General features: G+C 42.0%; 1 protein-coding gene across 5 annotated transcripts in view; it reads right to left on the bottom strand.

Annotated features, from left to right (window-relative positions):
• The window catches only part of PATJ (PATJ, crumbs cell polarity complex component), a 332,827-nt gene that overhangs the window by 58,966 nt on the left and 258,383 nt on the right, over positions 1 to 15,478 (bottom strand). For 3 of the 5 annotated variants that reach the window (XM_027852793.1, XM_027852794.1, XM_027852797.1), the window contains exon 31: positions 5,389 to 5,490. In XM_027852793.1, coding sequence (XP_027708594.1) covers positions 5,389 to 5,490 — 102 coding nt within the window. The remainder of the gene's footprint in view (positions 1 to 5,388; positions 5,491 to 15,478) is intronic. The other 2 variants (XM_027852795.1, XM_027852796.1) reach the window with 1 other exon arrangement.

Raw genomic sequence — 15,478 nt, 5'->3', positions numbered from 1 at the left:
TTTGGATGGGGGTTAGACTGGATGGCCAATGTGATCCCTTGTAACTCTCAACGTTTGTGATTTGTGAATGGTTTATTGTTTGTCCTTCAATCTCGATGAGGACAATGACATCGGGAAGGTGATGTCATGACATACAAGTGAACTGGATCTAAGCGAGGGACAGCTGTGGAAAGTCACCAGTCTCCCTTTCTCCTCTGGAGCCATCTGGGTCCAATGGTGAGATATAGATCAGGACCACTGGCGATGGCCATTTGTGAATGGTACCCGTGGCCTTAAAGAGCTCTCCAAGTGGCTAATGCGATTATATATATACATAGATATATACATACATACATACATACATACATATATATATATACATGCATATAAATACACAAACACACACACACACACACACACACACACACTCTAGTTCTGTGCTTTGTGCCTAATTTTGTTTTACTTGGCTGCCTTTCTCTCTTACTTCCATAATAAACACTTTTGTTCCTTACCAGAAAGAAAGCTGAGGTTTCACTGGTGCTAAGTTTATGCTCCTGAGAGACAAATGGAATTTAACAGTTGGAAGGAACCGCAGTGGCTATTAAGGGCAGCCCACACACTAACAGAATCCTTCCAATCATATGCCCAATAAATGGTCATCCAGTATTTGTTTGAAGATTTCCAAAGCGGGGGGCAATCCATCACCTTTCAGGGCAGCTCTTAAGGACAGAAAGTGAGAAGGAAAAAAACCTCTTTGGGGCAAGAACACAGAGATTCAGCTACAGAAGCTGTTCCCAACTTCTCATGGAAATTTCCTTGCAAATATCCTGTGGAGATTTAATAATAGCTAACATGTCTCTAGTGCTTATTAGGTGCCAGGCCCTGGGCTAAGCACTTTACAATTATTATCTTGTTTGATCCTTACAACAGCCTTGGGAGGTAGGTGTTCTTGTTATCCCTATTTTACAGATGAGAAAACTGAGGCAGACAGAAGTGAAGCGATTTGACCAGGGTCATAGAGTTAGGCAGTGTCTGAGAAGAGATGTGAGCTCAGGTCTTTCCGACTACAGGCCTGTCACTTTATCCACTGCACCACCCAGCTACCTTGACTTCTAGATTTAAAGGAGTCTGTGCCTGCCTTGATCAGGCTAGTTTCTCCATTCCCTTCACTTTCAATAAGGAGCAGTAAACATTTGGAAAAAGACGCCACAAGTTTTTCTTTAAAATTTCCTACATACAATATGGACCCGTCTTTATCATCTTTTCTTTTCTTATGCCTAGAATAAACTGAAATTTATCATGTGTGTAAACCTCAAGGGATTTTCTGAAGTACAAGATATAAAGAAAATCGAACTGTGAAACATGTTCCGTGTCTCCGCACTAGAATTCAGCCTATCAACAATGTTCATACTCCAAAGAAAGAAGTCACCCAGGAGAAATGCTCTGGTTTGTTCCTGCTTGTTCCCAATGCCAGAGGGGAATGTTTAGAATCCTGATTTGGGGTATGTGTGTGTGTGTGTGTGTGTGTGTGTGTGTATGTGTGTGTGTGTGTATAAATTTTTTAGCTTTGCTCTTCAGGAGGAAATGAGCTTCCCAGGCCAGTGTGGGCTCCCACATGGCACCAGCCCGCCCCTGGTAGCTTGCTGGTGGAGTGTAAATTAGCAGAGAAGACTGGTTTCAGAAGCACAGCTCAAGATTCCGCATGAAAAAAAGAGCAACATTTTCCTCCTGAGAGTTTAGGTCTAAGAAAAGAGAAAATCAGTTGAGGCTTTAATGGCAGACATAATTATTCATACACAATATTTAAAACATAAGGGGAACACTCCGTATGCTCTTAGGGACAATTTCTAATCAACTGTGGCAGGCAGAGAGATGGGAAATTAAGCCAGTGTCAGAAATGACTGGGCTTAACTTCGGAAAAACCTTTGTTCAAATTCAGATATTACCACTGATGCAATATAATTGAGGCAAAGACAACCAGCAAAAAATAAACCGAAGAAATGATCAAATTTTCTCAGTCTTGCAGAGGAGGAAACAAGTCTGATTCTGATCTTAGAAACTCTCACCTGTTCTTCAGGACCAATAACACACACACACACACACACACACACACACACACACACACACACACATTGCAACAAGAGTAATTTTCCTTCATCTAAGACAAGATCATTGACTCACATATTCAGCCAACTTTAGGGGTTAAATGTTGCTTCTAGAATAAAATACGTTCTTATTGTTCAGTCATGTCCAACTTTTTGTGATCCCTTTTGGGGTTTCCTTGGCAGACATACTGGAGTAGTTTGCCATGAAATGACTTGCCCAGAGTCACCCAGCTAAGAAGTGTCTGAGGCTGAACTCATAAAGAGGAGTCTTTCTGTATTCACTGCACCACCTTGCTGCGTTTCCTGTGTGGTGCACAGGGTTAATATCTATTTTCCTGGTAGCCGAGAACCAGTTCAGCTCAGAATTAGCAGAGGCTAGAGTCTCCCTGATTCTAGGGAGCTAGCTGCCCCAGAGTAAAATCTATTTGGGTTTTAAAGCCTCATTTGATCTGGCTCCAATCTATCTTTCTAGGCTCACTGGGCATTCCTCCCTCCTCCTTTCCCCCAGCTCTGTGATCCCGCTAAACTGGCCTCTCTGTTTCTCACACAGGAGGCTAAATCTCTTGTCTCTCTGCAATTCTACTGGCCATCCCTGGAATCTACTCCCTTGTTACCCCTGCCTCACAGAATACCTCTCTTTTAAGATGCAGCTCAGATGCCATTTTCTGTCTAAAGTCTTTCCTGATACCTCTACTAGGGCCTTTGCTGCCAAGAGTATGGGTATGTATACATATTTAAAAATTTTATATTTATTCTGGATGTATTTTTAAATGTACTTCTTATCTCTTCCAATAAAATGTAAACACTTGTCAGAATAAGGACCTCCAATGCTTAACACACTGCTTGGCACAGAGTAGATATTTGGTCAATTCTTGCTGGCTGGTTGACTGACTAGATGGGTAGTACAGGGTAATAGCCTTTGTAGGTCCTAGGGAAAAGAGAAAAGAGAGTCACTGATCTAGAACTGGAGGTCATACAGACCAAACCCATCATTACCAAGAAGAGGAAACTGGAGATGAAGCGCCTGGCCTGAGGTGACATGGGTAAGCATCAGGGGCAGGATCTCCTGGGCAACTATTAAAAGAATTCATTCAGACCATGGACAGCATGGGTAGAATTCCATTTTATTGGGCTGTAAGACACAATGAATTTTGTTAAAAACACGGGGCACAGGAGGGAACAGCTTTGGAAAAAGAGGTGATTTTCCAAGAGTAGAACCCAAGGGACTCTTAGAAAGGAAATTCTTGAGGGCAGGGATTGTTTTGTTTTTCTCTCTGTATCCCAAAAGGTCTCATGGAGGCTGGCACATAGCATTTAGAAAATACTGAATGAAGGTTAGAATTGAACCACATATGGACACAAGTAGGCAGCTCCTGGTGACCTCTGGCGTTCTCTGCACATGTGGTAGTGGTGGCTCAGGGGGATCGGAGTCCCTAGGGAGACTTTGTGGGGTATAGTGGATAGGGGGGTAAGGACTGCCTCAGAGATCTGCGGGGGGGGGGGGGGGGGGGGCAAGAAAACCAGGGGTTTGAAAGGCTGGCTGAAGGGGGGGCCTGGTGTGGAAACTCTCCTTCACAGCAAACCAAACTCTTTTTCTCTAGATCTGATGCCTGTTGCAGCTACTTCTGATCACTCTGGATAAGCAGAATACATTGAATCCTTTTCTCTGTGGCAGTGTTTCACAGACTTGGACACAGGTATTCTAACCTATTCTAAGTTCTTTATTCCAAAGGCTAAATGTAAATCTCCAGTTTCCTCAACCATCTTATTTTGGCATGAACACAAGGCCCTTCACTATCCTGATCACCACCCACCTTTGGATGCCATCTTGCTTAATAATACCATTCCCGGAATGCTGTATTCCTCCCAGTAGAATGCAAGCTTCTTGATGACAAGAATTGTCTTGTTGCTATCTTTGTTGCACAACACACGACACACACTGCATCCTTCATTGGGGGCACCCAGGTAATGCAGTGGATAGAGTACTGGGCTTGCAATCAGGAAGACTCACCTTCCTGAGTTCAAATCCAGCCTCAGACACTTATGAGCTGTGTGACCTTTTGCCTCAGCAAAAGGTGGAAACCTTTTAAAGAGGTGGAAACCTCTGTAAAATGAGCTGGAGAAGAAACTGGCAAACCCCTCTATGATCTTTGCCAAGAAAACCCCAAATGGGGTCACACAGAGTTGGACATAGCTGAAACTACTCAATAACAACAACGTCAAAATGTTGACTAATACTGAGTTTGTATTCTACCAAAACTCCCACGCGTCTGATTGTCAAGAGAAATCTTCCATTTTGTATTTGTGGCATTAATTTTTTTGACCCAATTGTATAACTTTGCAATTATTGCTATTGAATTTCTTTTTCTCTTTAGACCATTGTTCTTTGAATTGTCAAGATCTTTTTGAATACACACATACTTGAAGATAAAATGGGGCTAAATTATCAATGCAAAGGGGCAATTAGATTGCGCAGTGGATAGAGCACCAGCCCTGGATTCAGGAAGACCTGAGTTCAAATCTGGCCTCCGACACTTGACACTCACTAGCTCCCCATTGCCTTGCCCTCCCAAAAAAATTATCAGTGAAGAAACTGGAACCATCTGCTGTGATGCTGTTTGAAAAACTGATTTATGATGTGGGAGGAAGGGAGAGGAAGGGGACAGAGGAAGCGTGTTAAGGACTTCAGTTACTTATCCCAACCCTGACCATCCATCTCAGGCAGTAGATTAGAACAAAGATTTCAAATCAACCTACTTTATGCTGTTTTGCATCCCCCAATCCCCACCACCAATCACATTAGATACTCCTTTATCCCTTTCAGAGAAATATGTAACAAGGCTAAGAAGTCTTCATTGAGAGAAACAAACATTTCGATATTAGAAATGCAAATAGGTTTGCAGATTTAAACCTAAGGCAAATATGCATATCACAGAGGCTTGCACATCCTTATTGAATTCAATAATCCTGGATTAGAGAAAACAGAAATGGAGGGCTATGGGTATAATATTTTCAAAACATTGGTTAGTTTTGCTGAACTGCTTTTCCTCTCTTTTGCATTCTTTGTTATAATGGATGGAACACGGGGAGGGGGAAGGGATGCCCTGGAAAATATAAGCTATATAAAAACAAGATATAAAAATGAAATGATTAAAAACAAATCACAAAAAAAAGGAAAAAGTGAGATATTGGAATAACAGTGAGCTAACTTTTAGGTAACTCTTTAAAAACTGATTTCATTTGAATGAGTATAAGAGATGAATAATTCATTTCCAACAGAGAGACAGATTCCAGGAATACCTACCATACCTACCAGTTGGGCACGGTCACTCTCTGGTAATTGCTTTAGATCGGCTTCAGTACTGGCTCCTTCTTCATTACTTGTGGCTTCGGGACCACTCTGATCCTGGGAGAGATTTTAAAAGTAGAAGTTAAAAAGATCAGACTTTAAAAAAAGTGAGTTCTACCTAAAAAAAAAAAAAAGCATGCTTCACAATTAGGCTAAGTCCACTGCATTACAGAGTCCAACAGGATTGTGAGACACTTTCTAGCAGCTAGGTGGCACAACAGATAGAGAACCGGCCCCGGAGTCAGGAGGACCTGAGTCCAAATCTGGCCTCAGACACTTGACACTTACTAGCTGTGTGACCCTGGGCAAGTCACTTACCCCCACTGCCTAGCCAAAAAAAAAAAAAAAAAATTGTATCAAACTAACAATCCCCTCAGCAACCCTCTTGATGAGTGTTTCACCAGATTTTGGTTAAAGAGAGGGAAATCCACATCACACAGCAGTTCCGTGGTCATGGTCTATTCTGGATGAAGCCATGACAGTGCTTAGGTGTTATTGCTTTCCTTTTGAAAAACTCTAGACCACCATTTTAAAGTAGTAGTGATAGTAACAGTGATCACAATAACAAAAATAACAATATGGATGAAAGCTAGAATTTATAGAGTGCTTTAATTTTGCAAACCTTAAAATATTATCTCATTATATACTCACAACAACCCTGGCAGCTTGGTGCTCTTATCCCCATTTTACAGTTTAAGAACCTGAGGCAGGTAGAGGTTAAATGACTTGCCCAGGGTCACACAGCTATTAAGTGTCTGAGGCTGAATTTGAACTCAGGACTTCCTGACTGTAGGACCAGTGCTCTATCTACTGCTCCACCCAACAAGGTCAGGTATCTATCTCACAGAATTTCTTTCTCTTCATTTTTTCTTTGTTAGAAAATAAGTATTATTCTTCACCAAGCTCTAAGCAGAACTTCAGAGACAAAAGGGACCTGAGAGCCCATGGAGTCAAACACATTTTTTAAAAAAGAATAATCCTTGCTATAATACACAAGCCACATGGTCACCCACCTCTGGGGAAAGAGGTCCCACTTCCTCTCATCCAACCTGGCAATAGCTCTAGTGGTTAGAACGTTTTCCTGCTATCAAGCCTAAATCTGCCCTTCTGAAACCTTCACTCATTGTTCCTATTTCTGCCTACTGGGACCAAAAAGAACAGATGTAATGAAGCAGCAAGGTGGTGCAGTGGTCAGAGTACTGGGTGTGGAGACAGGAAGACCTGAGTTCAAATCTAGCTGTGTGACTCTGCCTTTACCTCTGCCTGCCTCAGCTTCTTCAACTGTAAAATAGGAATCATAATAGCACCTATCTCACAAGGACATTGGAGGATATAATGAGATACATTTGTATAATATTTTATAAATCTTAAAGTGGTATATAAATGACATCTACCATTAATAATAATAATAACGATGATGATGATCCCTCTTCCAACAACCACTTAGTTACCCTTCAGATATTTGAGGACTGCTATCATATCCATCCTGAACCCTTTATTTTACAGGATAGTGATCTCCAGTTCCTTTAAATGATAATAATGACAACGATACTCTTAGAGCACCATAAGATTCACAGATGATTAAAATGAGGTTGAGGGGCTATATTACTTGCCCAGGGTTACATTGCTGGGAGCCTCTAACGATCATTTGTAAACAGTGCCTTAATAATATATTTGTGGAATAATTTAAGGTTTAAGGGGGACATTATAACACAGGTCCCTGCCCTTCTCCCAAGCAATCTTGATAGTGCTTTACGATGACAGCTGAGCTCTATCTAATTATCTACTATCTACACACACCCAGTGCATACATATATACAGACATGAATGTGTATTTATATACACATATATTCATATGTGTATGTAAATATATTTATATATGTACATATGTGTATATATACAGTGCATTAAAGTTTGCAACGTGTTCTACATATATTAGATTTGATCTTCCCAACACCCTGAGAGGTAGGTGCTATTATTATCCCCAGGCAGCAGATGAGAAAACTGAGGCTGACAGATGTAGGAGAATTTCCTAGGGTCAAAGAGCTAGTAAGTGCCTCAGGCAAACTCCAAGACCAGCAGCATCTCATCCTAGGTTATGAACTGTTACAGTCACTTCTCTATCCAGGTTAACTTCCCTGGGATGCTCCCTACCTTTCAACCCATTTCCCATACAATGAATCCTTCTTAAAACATTTTCAGGAGGGAACATCCACCATTAAACATGCCTTCTACGAAGACTCGGACACAGCAGGTGTCAGTCAGTGAGATCTCTGGGTTTGCATTGTAATAAAAATAATAAAGATAACGATGATAACTGTTTCACATTCACCATCTTGTTTGAAGTTGATGACCACTAGTGAGTCAGCTACTTCGGTATTATTACCTCTAATTTACAGATTAAAAAAAGCAGAAGTTCAGAGAAATTAGGTATTTTCCCACATTCAGAAGAGCTGGGATTGAGCCCACATCTTCTGCCTCCAAAATCTTCTGTCTGGTGCCATTGCACGTGCATGGAATGGTCCTCCTCCTCCTCCTCATCTACCTCTGGGCTGCGTTCAAATCCAGCTAAAATCTCATCTTTACAAGAAGTCTTTCCCAAGCCTCCTCGAGGATTCCCTCTATTGATTATCTCCAATTCATGCTGTGTAGATCTTGTTTGTACATAGGTGTCTATGAGCCCCTGGAGGGCAGGGACTGTCTTGTGCCTGGCATACAGTAGGTGCTTAATCATTGTGTATTGCCTGCCTCCTGACTCTTAAAAGCTTCTCTTTCGTCTCCACCCACCTTCTCCATAAGGCTCCTGCCAGTAGCTTCATTGCCCAAATCAGAGACCATGGACTGAAGGAACTCCTCTGGACCTGGTTCTCCTGTTTGGTGACTGCTTCTTCAAGACCCCATCTCAGGAGAAGTCCTCACCATGTTTTGCTTCACTCACTCTCCTCCAGACATCTCTGCTATTGCCTCCGGGCTGACCACTCTACCACCCACACCAGAGATCAAAGTCTCTACTCCCCAAGTCTCTTTTACCTAGTTCTCTAATTCTGGAACCATATGCCATAATTAAATTAACTCTGCCACTGTTTCTGAATGGCAGATATCAGTCTACTGTCCTACAGCCCCACTCACTACCCTTATGCTGTTCTGGACTAGAGTATCCCCCTGCCCCAGCTAATGCTCCCCCTGTGTAAGGCATTTCCCCTATTAGGATGGAAACTCTTTGAGGGTAGATACTGCCTTCACTTTTGCACTTGTTAGTCCAGCCCTTAGCATGGTGGTAGGCACAGAGTAGGTGCCTACTAAAGGCTTTTTTACTCATTCAGAAGAGAATTAGACCCATTAATGCCAGTGTACGAGACCCTTCCTCACTATCTTTGGCAGTGAAGGGGTTTCCCTCACAAGGAAAACAAAGTGATTTTGAGATAGAACGATTGGTCCCCTAGAATAGGTGTGGATGAGAAAGGAAAGACTCAGGCATGCATCAGTTATGGTATTGTCTGATTCTAGACGGGTTTTAGAGAACCGGCTGGCATGGTGAAAGGAGACTGGAAAAAGGGGAAGTCCAAATTCTACTTCCGACCCTTATCAGCTATGGGATCCTCAACAAACAGCTTCATCTCTCTCAGCCTCAGTTTCATCATCTGTCAAATGGGGATGATAATGGGTGCTATCTTTGAGAACCATTCTAAGGATCAAATAAGATAACATCCATAAGGGAGCCTTGTGAAACCTAAAGAACTATAGAGATGTTAGCTATTATTGTTATTCTTATACAGCATCATGGATTTAGAGCAACAAAGGACTTTGGTGCCCAACCCTCTGATTTATCAGATAAGGAAGATGAGGTTCAGTAAAGTTGGGAGACTTATAGTCCCTAGTCCCACAGTTAGTAAGTGGAAAATGTATGATTTGAACCCAGGTCTCCCTGACTTAAATCCAGATCTTTATCCATCTCCAAATGTAGCTACTTCTTTCCTAAACATCCTATACCTCAGGAACAAAATACAGAGATATTTCAAAAATGTATATTAAGGTACTTGCAAAAATATCCTTGTGCATTTCAAAATTACGGAAAAGAATTTTTTTCAAAGTCAGAACGCTGTCACGGAAGGTAAAAATAAAAATAGGAGGCAGGTTAATTATTTAAGATTCCAGAGTCAAGTTTCAAGAGTAACCCGATCCTTCCTGTAGAGCTCATTTTTTTTTGTTGGTGTGTTTTTGACACATTCACTAGTTACATAAGCAAAGCAGGGGTGGAAAGTGGAGCAGTCTTAGGACATAGAAGCTGGAGTCAGGTGAAGATGGATTAGTGCTGCCTGAGTTATGGAGAAGGCTGATTTTCATGACTATTCTATCTCCTTATGGGAGGACAAGATGTGCATTTGTGAAGCTGTGTATGGGTTTTAAGGTCACTGGTCAGCTTGTACCAATCAGCAATGGCAGAACAGAGCTCCGGGGTGATTCATGACCAGAGGGGAACCATCCACCTCTGAGCTTTGAGAATTCCCAGCCCAGTATCTTGTATGTTCTTAATAAATTGATGACAGGCCAGTCACTCCTTTGGGTACCACAGGTGCCTTATCTGCAGAGTGGGAATAACAACATGTGCACAGCCTAACTCACAGTGTTGTGCAGGAATGCTCTGAAAGGGTTACAGAAATAGAAGCCCCTCTTTGGGGGGGGAAGAATCAACCAGAAACAACCACACTGGTGGTCTGGCCAATTTCATCTATTTCCTTCCTTTTTAAAGAGCAAGAAGAGCCTGGGAAAATACCCAGCTGCTTCATTTTCTAATTACCTTGAGAGTTTATCACATAAGCCAAGTAAAGACTCGCCCCAGCCCTATGCCATTCACATTCGGGCTCTGTCCCTTTTCATTCAGCCCGGCTCTTTACTGCATCCTCTTCTCCATGCCCTCCATCCAGTGCCCCGTCTCTCTCCAAGTAGCCCCCATGATTTATGATTCCCAGCGTCAGCCTCAATTCCCAGACATTTCTCTTGGCAGGGCCATGTTTACGATACACGACAAATCTCATTACCTTCCCCCTCTCTCCCTCCCTTCATTTATTTATTTATAAGGCCACGGAACATTCTGGAAAGGCTCTGTACAAAGGAAGGTAAAATGGAAATTATGCAAATAGCCCCTTCTCTCCCTCTACCAGACCCACTCCATCTCATTAAATATTCACAAAAATCCAACTTCCGCACAGAGGAAGAATCTGAAAACAAAAAGTACTCATACTGAGATTGGGTTTTAGAAAGATAAAATCAGTCAGTCAATAAACATTTATTAAGTCCCTACTATGTGCCAGGCACATAGTCGGAGGGAGCTAGATGGCTCAGTGGATAGTGTGCTGAGCCTGGAGTCAGGAAGACCTGAGTTCAAATCTGGCCTCAGACACTCACTAGCTGTGTGACCCTGGGCAAGTCACTTAACCTCTGTTTGCCTTAATCCATCAAAGAAGGAAATGGCAAACCACTCCAGTATCTTTGCCAAAAAAACCTCATGCAGGATCACAAAGAGTAGGACATGACTAAACAGAACTGTGTGAGGCATTGTGCTAAGCACTGGGGATAGATACAAAGAAAGACAAAAAGATAGACCCTGCCCTTGAGGAGCTTACAGTCTAATGGGGGAGACATGGAAATAGCTATATACAAACGAGTTATAGGCAGGATAAACTGGAGAGATTCGATGGAGAGAAGGCACCAGCAGCAAGGGGGATGAGGAAAGGCTTCTTGTAGAAGGTGGGCTGTTCCAGAGAAGCCTCCTACAAGGCACGGTCCTGGCAGATGTTCTACAGAGGGCTGGGGGCTCAGTGTTCTCTAGAAGGCGAAGGACGTGCTCAGGGTCACTCAGCGACCATGTGGTCCTGTGATCTAAATTAGTTTTATGATGGGCAATAACAAATTGCCCATAAATTAATCTCCTAAGCCAGCCCACAGTCCCCAACTTCCTTTATGTCCCAGCTAAAAGACTGCCTTCTATGGGAAGGTGTTCTTAATCCCTCCACTGCCTTCTCTGTTGCTAATTTCCAATTTACCCGGACACATGCACCGAGCTCGTTTGCCCATAGTTACTTTCACGTTGCCTCCCACTGCCTTGTAAGCTCTTCATGGGCTGGTGCTTTCTTCCACCAATTTTTGCATCCCCAGGGCTGAGCATAATCATAGGTACTTCATATATGTTTACCGACTGACAAAATCAGCTTCTTTGTCTATAAAATGACGGCCCCCGGGTTCCTTTCTTGCTCTAAATCTAGGACCGTAAGATTTTATGACATCTGATGCTTGTGTAACTGAAGTCCCTTATCGACTTGAGCCTCAATTTCCTCATGTGCAGAATAGCTCCGGAGGTCCTTCCAGCTCTTTATCTAGATTCCTATGACTCTGACACTTTCCCTAGTACATTACACCTGCGTCTCCAAGTGTCATGACTCGTTTGATACTAGCCACGGGGCACCATGTTGGAATTTCCCAGGGTTGGCAGCTGGCGAAAAATGAGCAGTTATTAGGATACAGGGCAACACAACTGAAGTGATAGTAATTCAAAGGTGCCAAACTTGAATATACCTACAAATTCACTTGTGGGTACTCCCTGCAATATGAAGAAAATAATGCTTTTAAAAAATAACAAAAACAAAAACAGTAAGTGACAATGTCTACGGCACTTTAACGTTTGTCCAGTACTTTGCCTACATTACCTCTTACTAGAACCCTTTGAGGTGTATATTAGTGGGTCTACCTCTATTTCACAAACTAGGAAGCTAATGTTCAGAAAAGTTAAGGGACTGAAAACAATATTTAATTTCATCAAAGTAACTTTACCTACTCTGCTCCTCCTCCTCCTCCATTCTAGGCTCAGCTTTTTGTCTACTTGGAGTGAATGTTTAAGATGGACGTCCTACTAGATCAACTCTATGGCGTGTGCATCCAAAGCATATCACAGTCTGTAAAACAGGCTTTTGTCATCCACTTGGTTTTTCTCATGTGGATGGTTAGGCTGAAGACAGTTGAGTGATTGTGGATCTATTTGAGGACACTATGCCAAGTCCCAGGGTTAGGTGACATGTGCATAATGTCATTGCCAAATGGCATCTGGAAGCACTCAGCATAATTATGGATTCTGCACTGAACTTGCTCTAGCTAATGCCTTTAGTGACCATATGTCGCCCTGTTAAACACCTTATTTCTTATTAATAACTAGTTGAATAAAAATTTTATCTTGTTTATCATCTTTATCATCTTTCGGTTACCATCTTTTAGGGAATCTCACAGGAATGAATTGATCAAATATAAAAAACATTTCAAAAACCTTAAAGTGCTATAAATATTCACTATTATAATTATAGATATAATAATAATCATACTGTGACATAAAAGCTAATATTTACTTAAAGTTTAGAAAGTACTTTACTAACAACAGTCCTGCACAGCAGGTAATATCCCTATTTTACAGAAAGGTAAACCGAGGTAGAGGGAGGTAAAATAATTTGCCCAGTTTCACACAGTCATTAAGTGCCAGGGAGGAGGAGGAGGAGGAGGAGGAAGGCACTAGGATTCAAACCCCGGTTTCTTAGCTCCAAAGCCCCCTTTGCTGTCTCTATAGCACTAGGCATGGCTGTTAACTTTACCAACCTTTCTGAAGAGACAAGACAGACAGATAACATTCTTTCTTGTGGTTCCTCCCATTGGTTCTAATTCTTCTTTACAACATGACTAATGGGAAAATACGTTTAATAGGAATGTATATGTAGAACCTATATCAGATTGAGCACTGTCTTGGGGAGGGGGAGAAAATTTAGAACTCAAAATCTTGTGGAAGTGAATGTTAAAAACTAAAAATTAATTAATTAATTAATTAACAACAACAACAACAAAAAAGACAAATAACAAAGCCCAAGGTCTGACCAGGTAGGGCAGACTGTCTCCCAGTCTCAACAATTCAATAAACAGTTTAATTCAATTCAACAAGCATTGCATGTACCCAGCACCATGCTGGGGAATAATGAGAAATGAAGTTAGATAAGGGCCCTGGGGGTTGTGGGGAGCTCCAGGAGAATGTTAATGTGGAACTGAGGATTTAGATTTAATCTGAAATCCATTAGGGAACCACTGGAAATTTGATTGGGGTAGAGGGGGGAGAGAAGGAGGAGAGGAGACACGGAGCTAATGAGAGCTCGGAGGAAGGCGAGCGCCAGCCCAGGATCTGGGAAATATGGGGAGGGGTTTCCATTTCCAGCTCTGGTGCTTAGGACATTCGACCTTGGACAAAGCACCTAACATCTCAGTTTCCTAAATATGGTTGTAGTCAAGTCACCAAGCATTTATTAAGTACCCAGTAGGTGCCAGGCACTGTACTAAGTGCTGGGGATACAACGAAAGGCTAAAGACAGTCCCTGCCCTCAAGGAACTCCTGGTCTAATGGGGGAGACAAGTGTTAAAAGTTACGTAAAAACAAGGTGAGTGAGAGGTAATCTACGGAAATAAGGTACTAGATTTAAGGTGGACAGGGAAAGGCTTCCTACACAAGGTGGGAATTTAACTGGGACAAGAAGGAAAAGAGGGTTTGTGCCCACTGAGATATTCGAATATGAGCTCCTTGAGGGCAGGGATCTATTCTGGCCTTTCGTGGTATCCCTAGCACTGAGCACAGTGCCTGGAACCAAGAAAGGCCCCCCAGTGAGTAAACAGCACAGATGAGATTAGAAGAGGGCTTATTATTATTACTATTATTTTTGAGGCAGTTGGGGTTAAGTGACTTGCCCAGCGTTACACAGCTAGTAAGTGTCTGAGGCTGGATTTGAACTCGGGTCCTCCTGACTCCAAAGGCACCAAGCTGAGCCCAAATGCCATCTCCACTAGAGCCCCATCTCCTGTTCTTTCAGCCCCTCATCCTCATACCCATGACCTTCCATTCATTTATTTCATATTCATATATTCATGTATTAATGACATTTCCCCTAACCAGGATTCCTAACCTGGGGTCTATGAACTTTAAAAAAAAAAAAACATTTTAGGGGCAGCTAGGTGGCACAGTGGATAGAACACCATCCCTGGAGTCAGGAGGACTTGTGTTCGAATCTGGCCTCAGACACTTATTAGCTGTGTGACCCTAGGAAGTCCCAACTGCCTCACCAAAAAACAAACAAAAAAACAAAACAAAAAACCCATATTTTGAGAAATCTTTTTTACTGTAATTGTTTTCCTCTGTAATTCTACACATTTTATTTTACGAATTTAAAAACATTTTTCAAGGAAGGGGACAGTAGATGTCCCTAGACCATCAAATGGACAACAGGAAAAAGATTAAGAACCCGTTTCTCTAGAATGTAAACTTCTAGTGCAGAGGATATTTGCACATAGTAGGAACTTAATAGGATGCCTGTTGGTACGGCCTGATTCCAGAGTTCTTTCCACTCAATCTAAGGTGCTAAAAATGCAGCACATAGAGGAGAAACTTACACGAAGAGCCCCATATAGATTCTCTTATGCAAAATAAATGTTATAAGATTTATGTTATTTATTTGTTCTGGAGTTTGGAACATCTGACAAGTGAATATATGAGTTATTAATATTAACAGGCTGGTCAAATTATATAAATCTAAGGGTTGAAAGGGACCTTGGAAAGCAAAGTAATTCACTCTCTCTTGGCTTTCACACCGAAGGGAAAAAAGAATCTGTCTCTAAAAATGATTTTGGGGGCAGCTAGGTGGCGCAGTGAATAGAGCACTGGCTCTGAACTCAGGAGGACCTGGGTTCAAATCTTGCCTCAGATACTTATAAGCTGTGTATCCCTGGGCAAATCACTTAATCGAAGTTTGCCACAGTTTCCTCATCTGCAAAATGGGGATAATAATAGCACCTCCCTCCCAAGGTTGTTGAGGATCAAGTGAGATAATCATTATAAAGTGCTTAGCACAGAGCCTGGGACATAATAAGTACTTTATAAATGTTAGCTGCTGCTGTTGCTGCTGCTACTACTACTACTACTACTGCTGCTACTACTACTACTACTACTGCTGCTACTACTACTACTACTACT

This window comes from Vombatus ursinus, unplaced genomic scaffold (genome assembly GCF_900497805.2).
Source record: "Vombatus ursinus unplaced genomic scaffold, bare-nosed wombat genome assembly UNPS02009824.1, whole genome shotgun sequence".
NCBI classification, from domain to species: Eukaryota; Metazoa; Chordata; class Mammalia; order Diprotodontia; family Vombatidae; genus Vombatus; species Vombatus ursinus.
The sequence above is the reverse complement of the archived record's forward strand: the minus strand, read 5'-3'. Positions and strand labels throughout refer to the sequence as shown.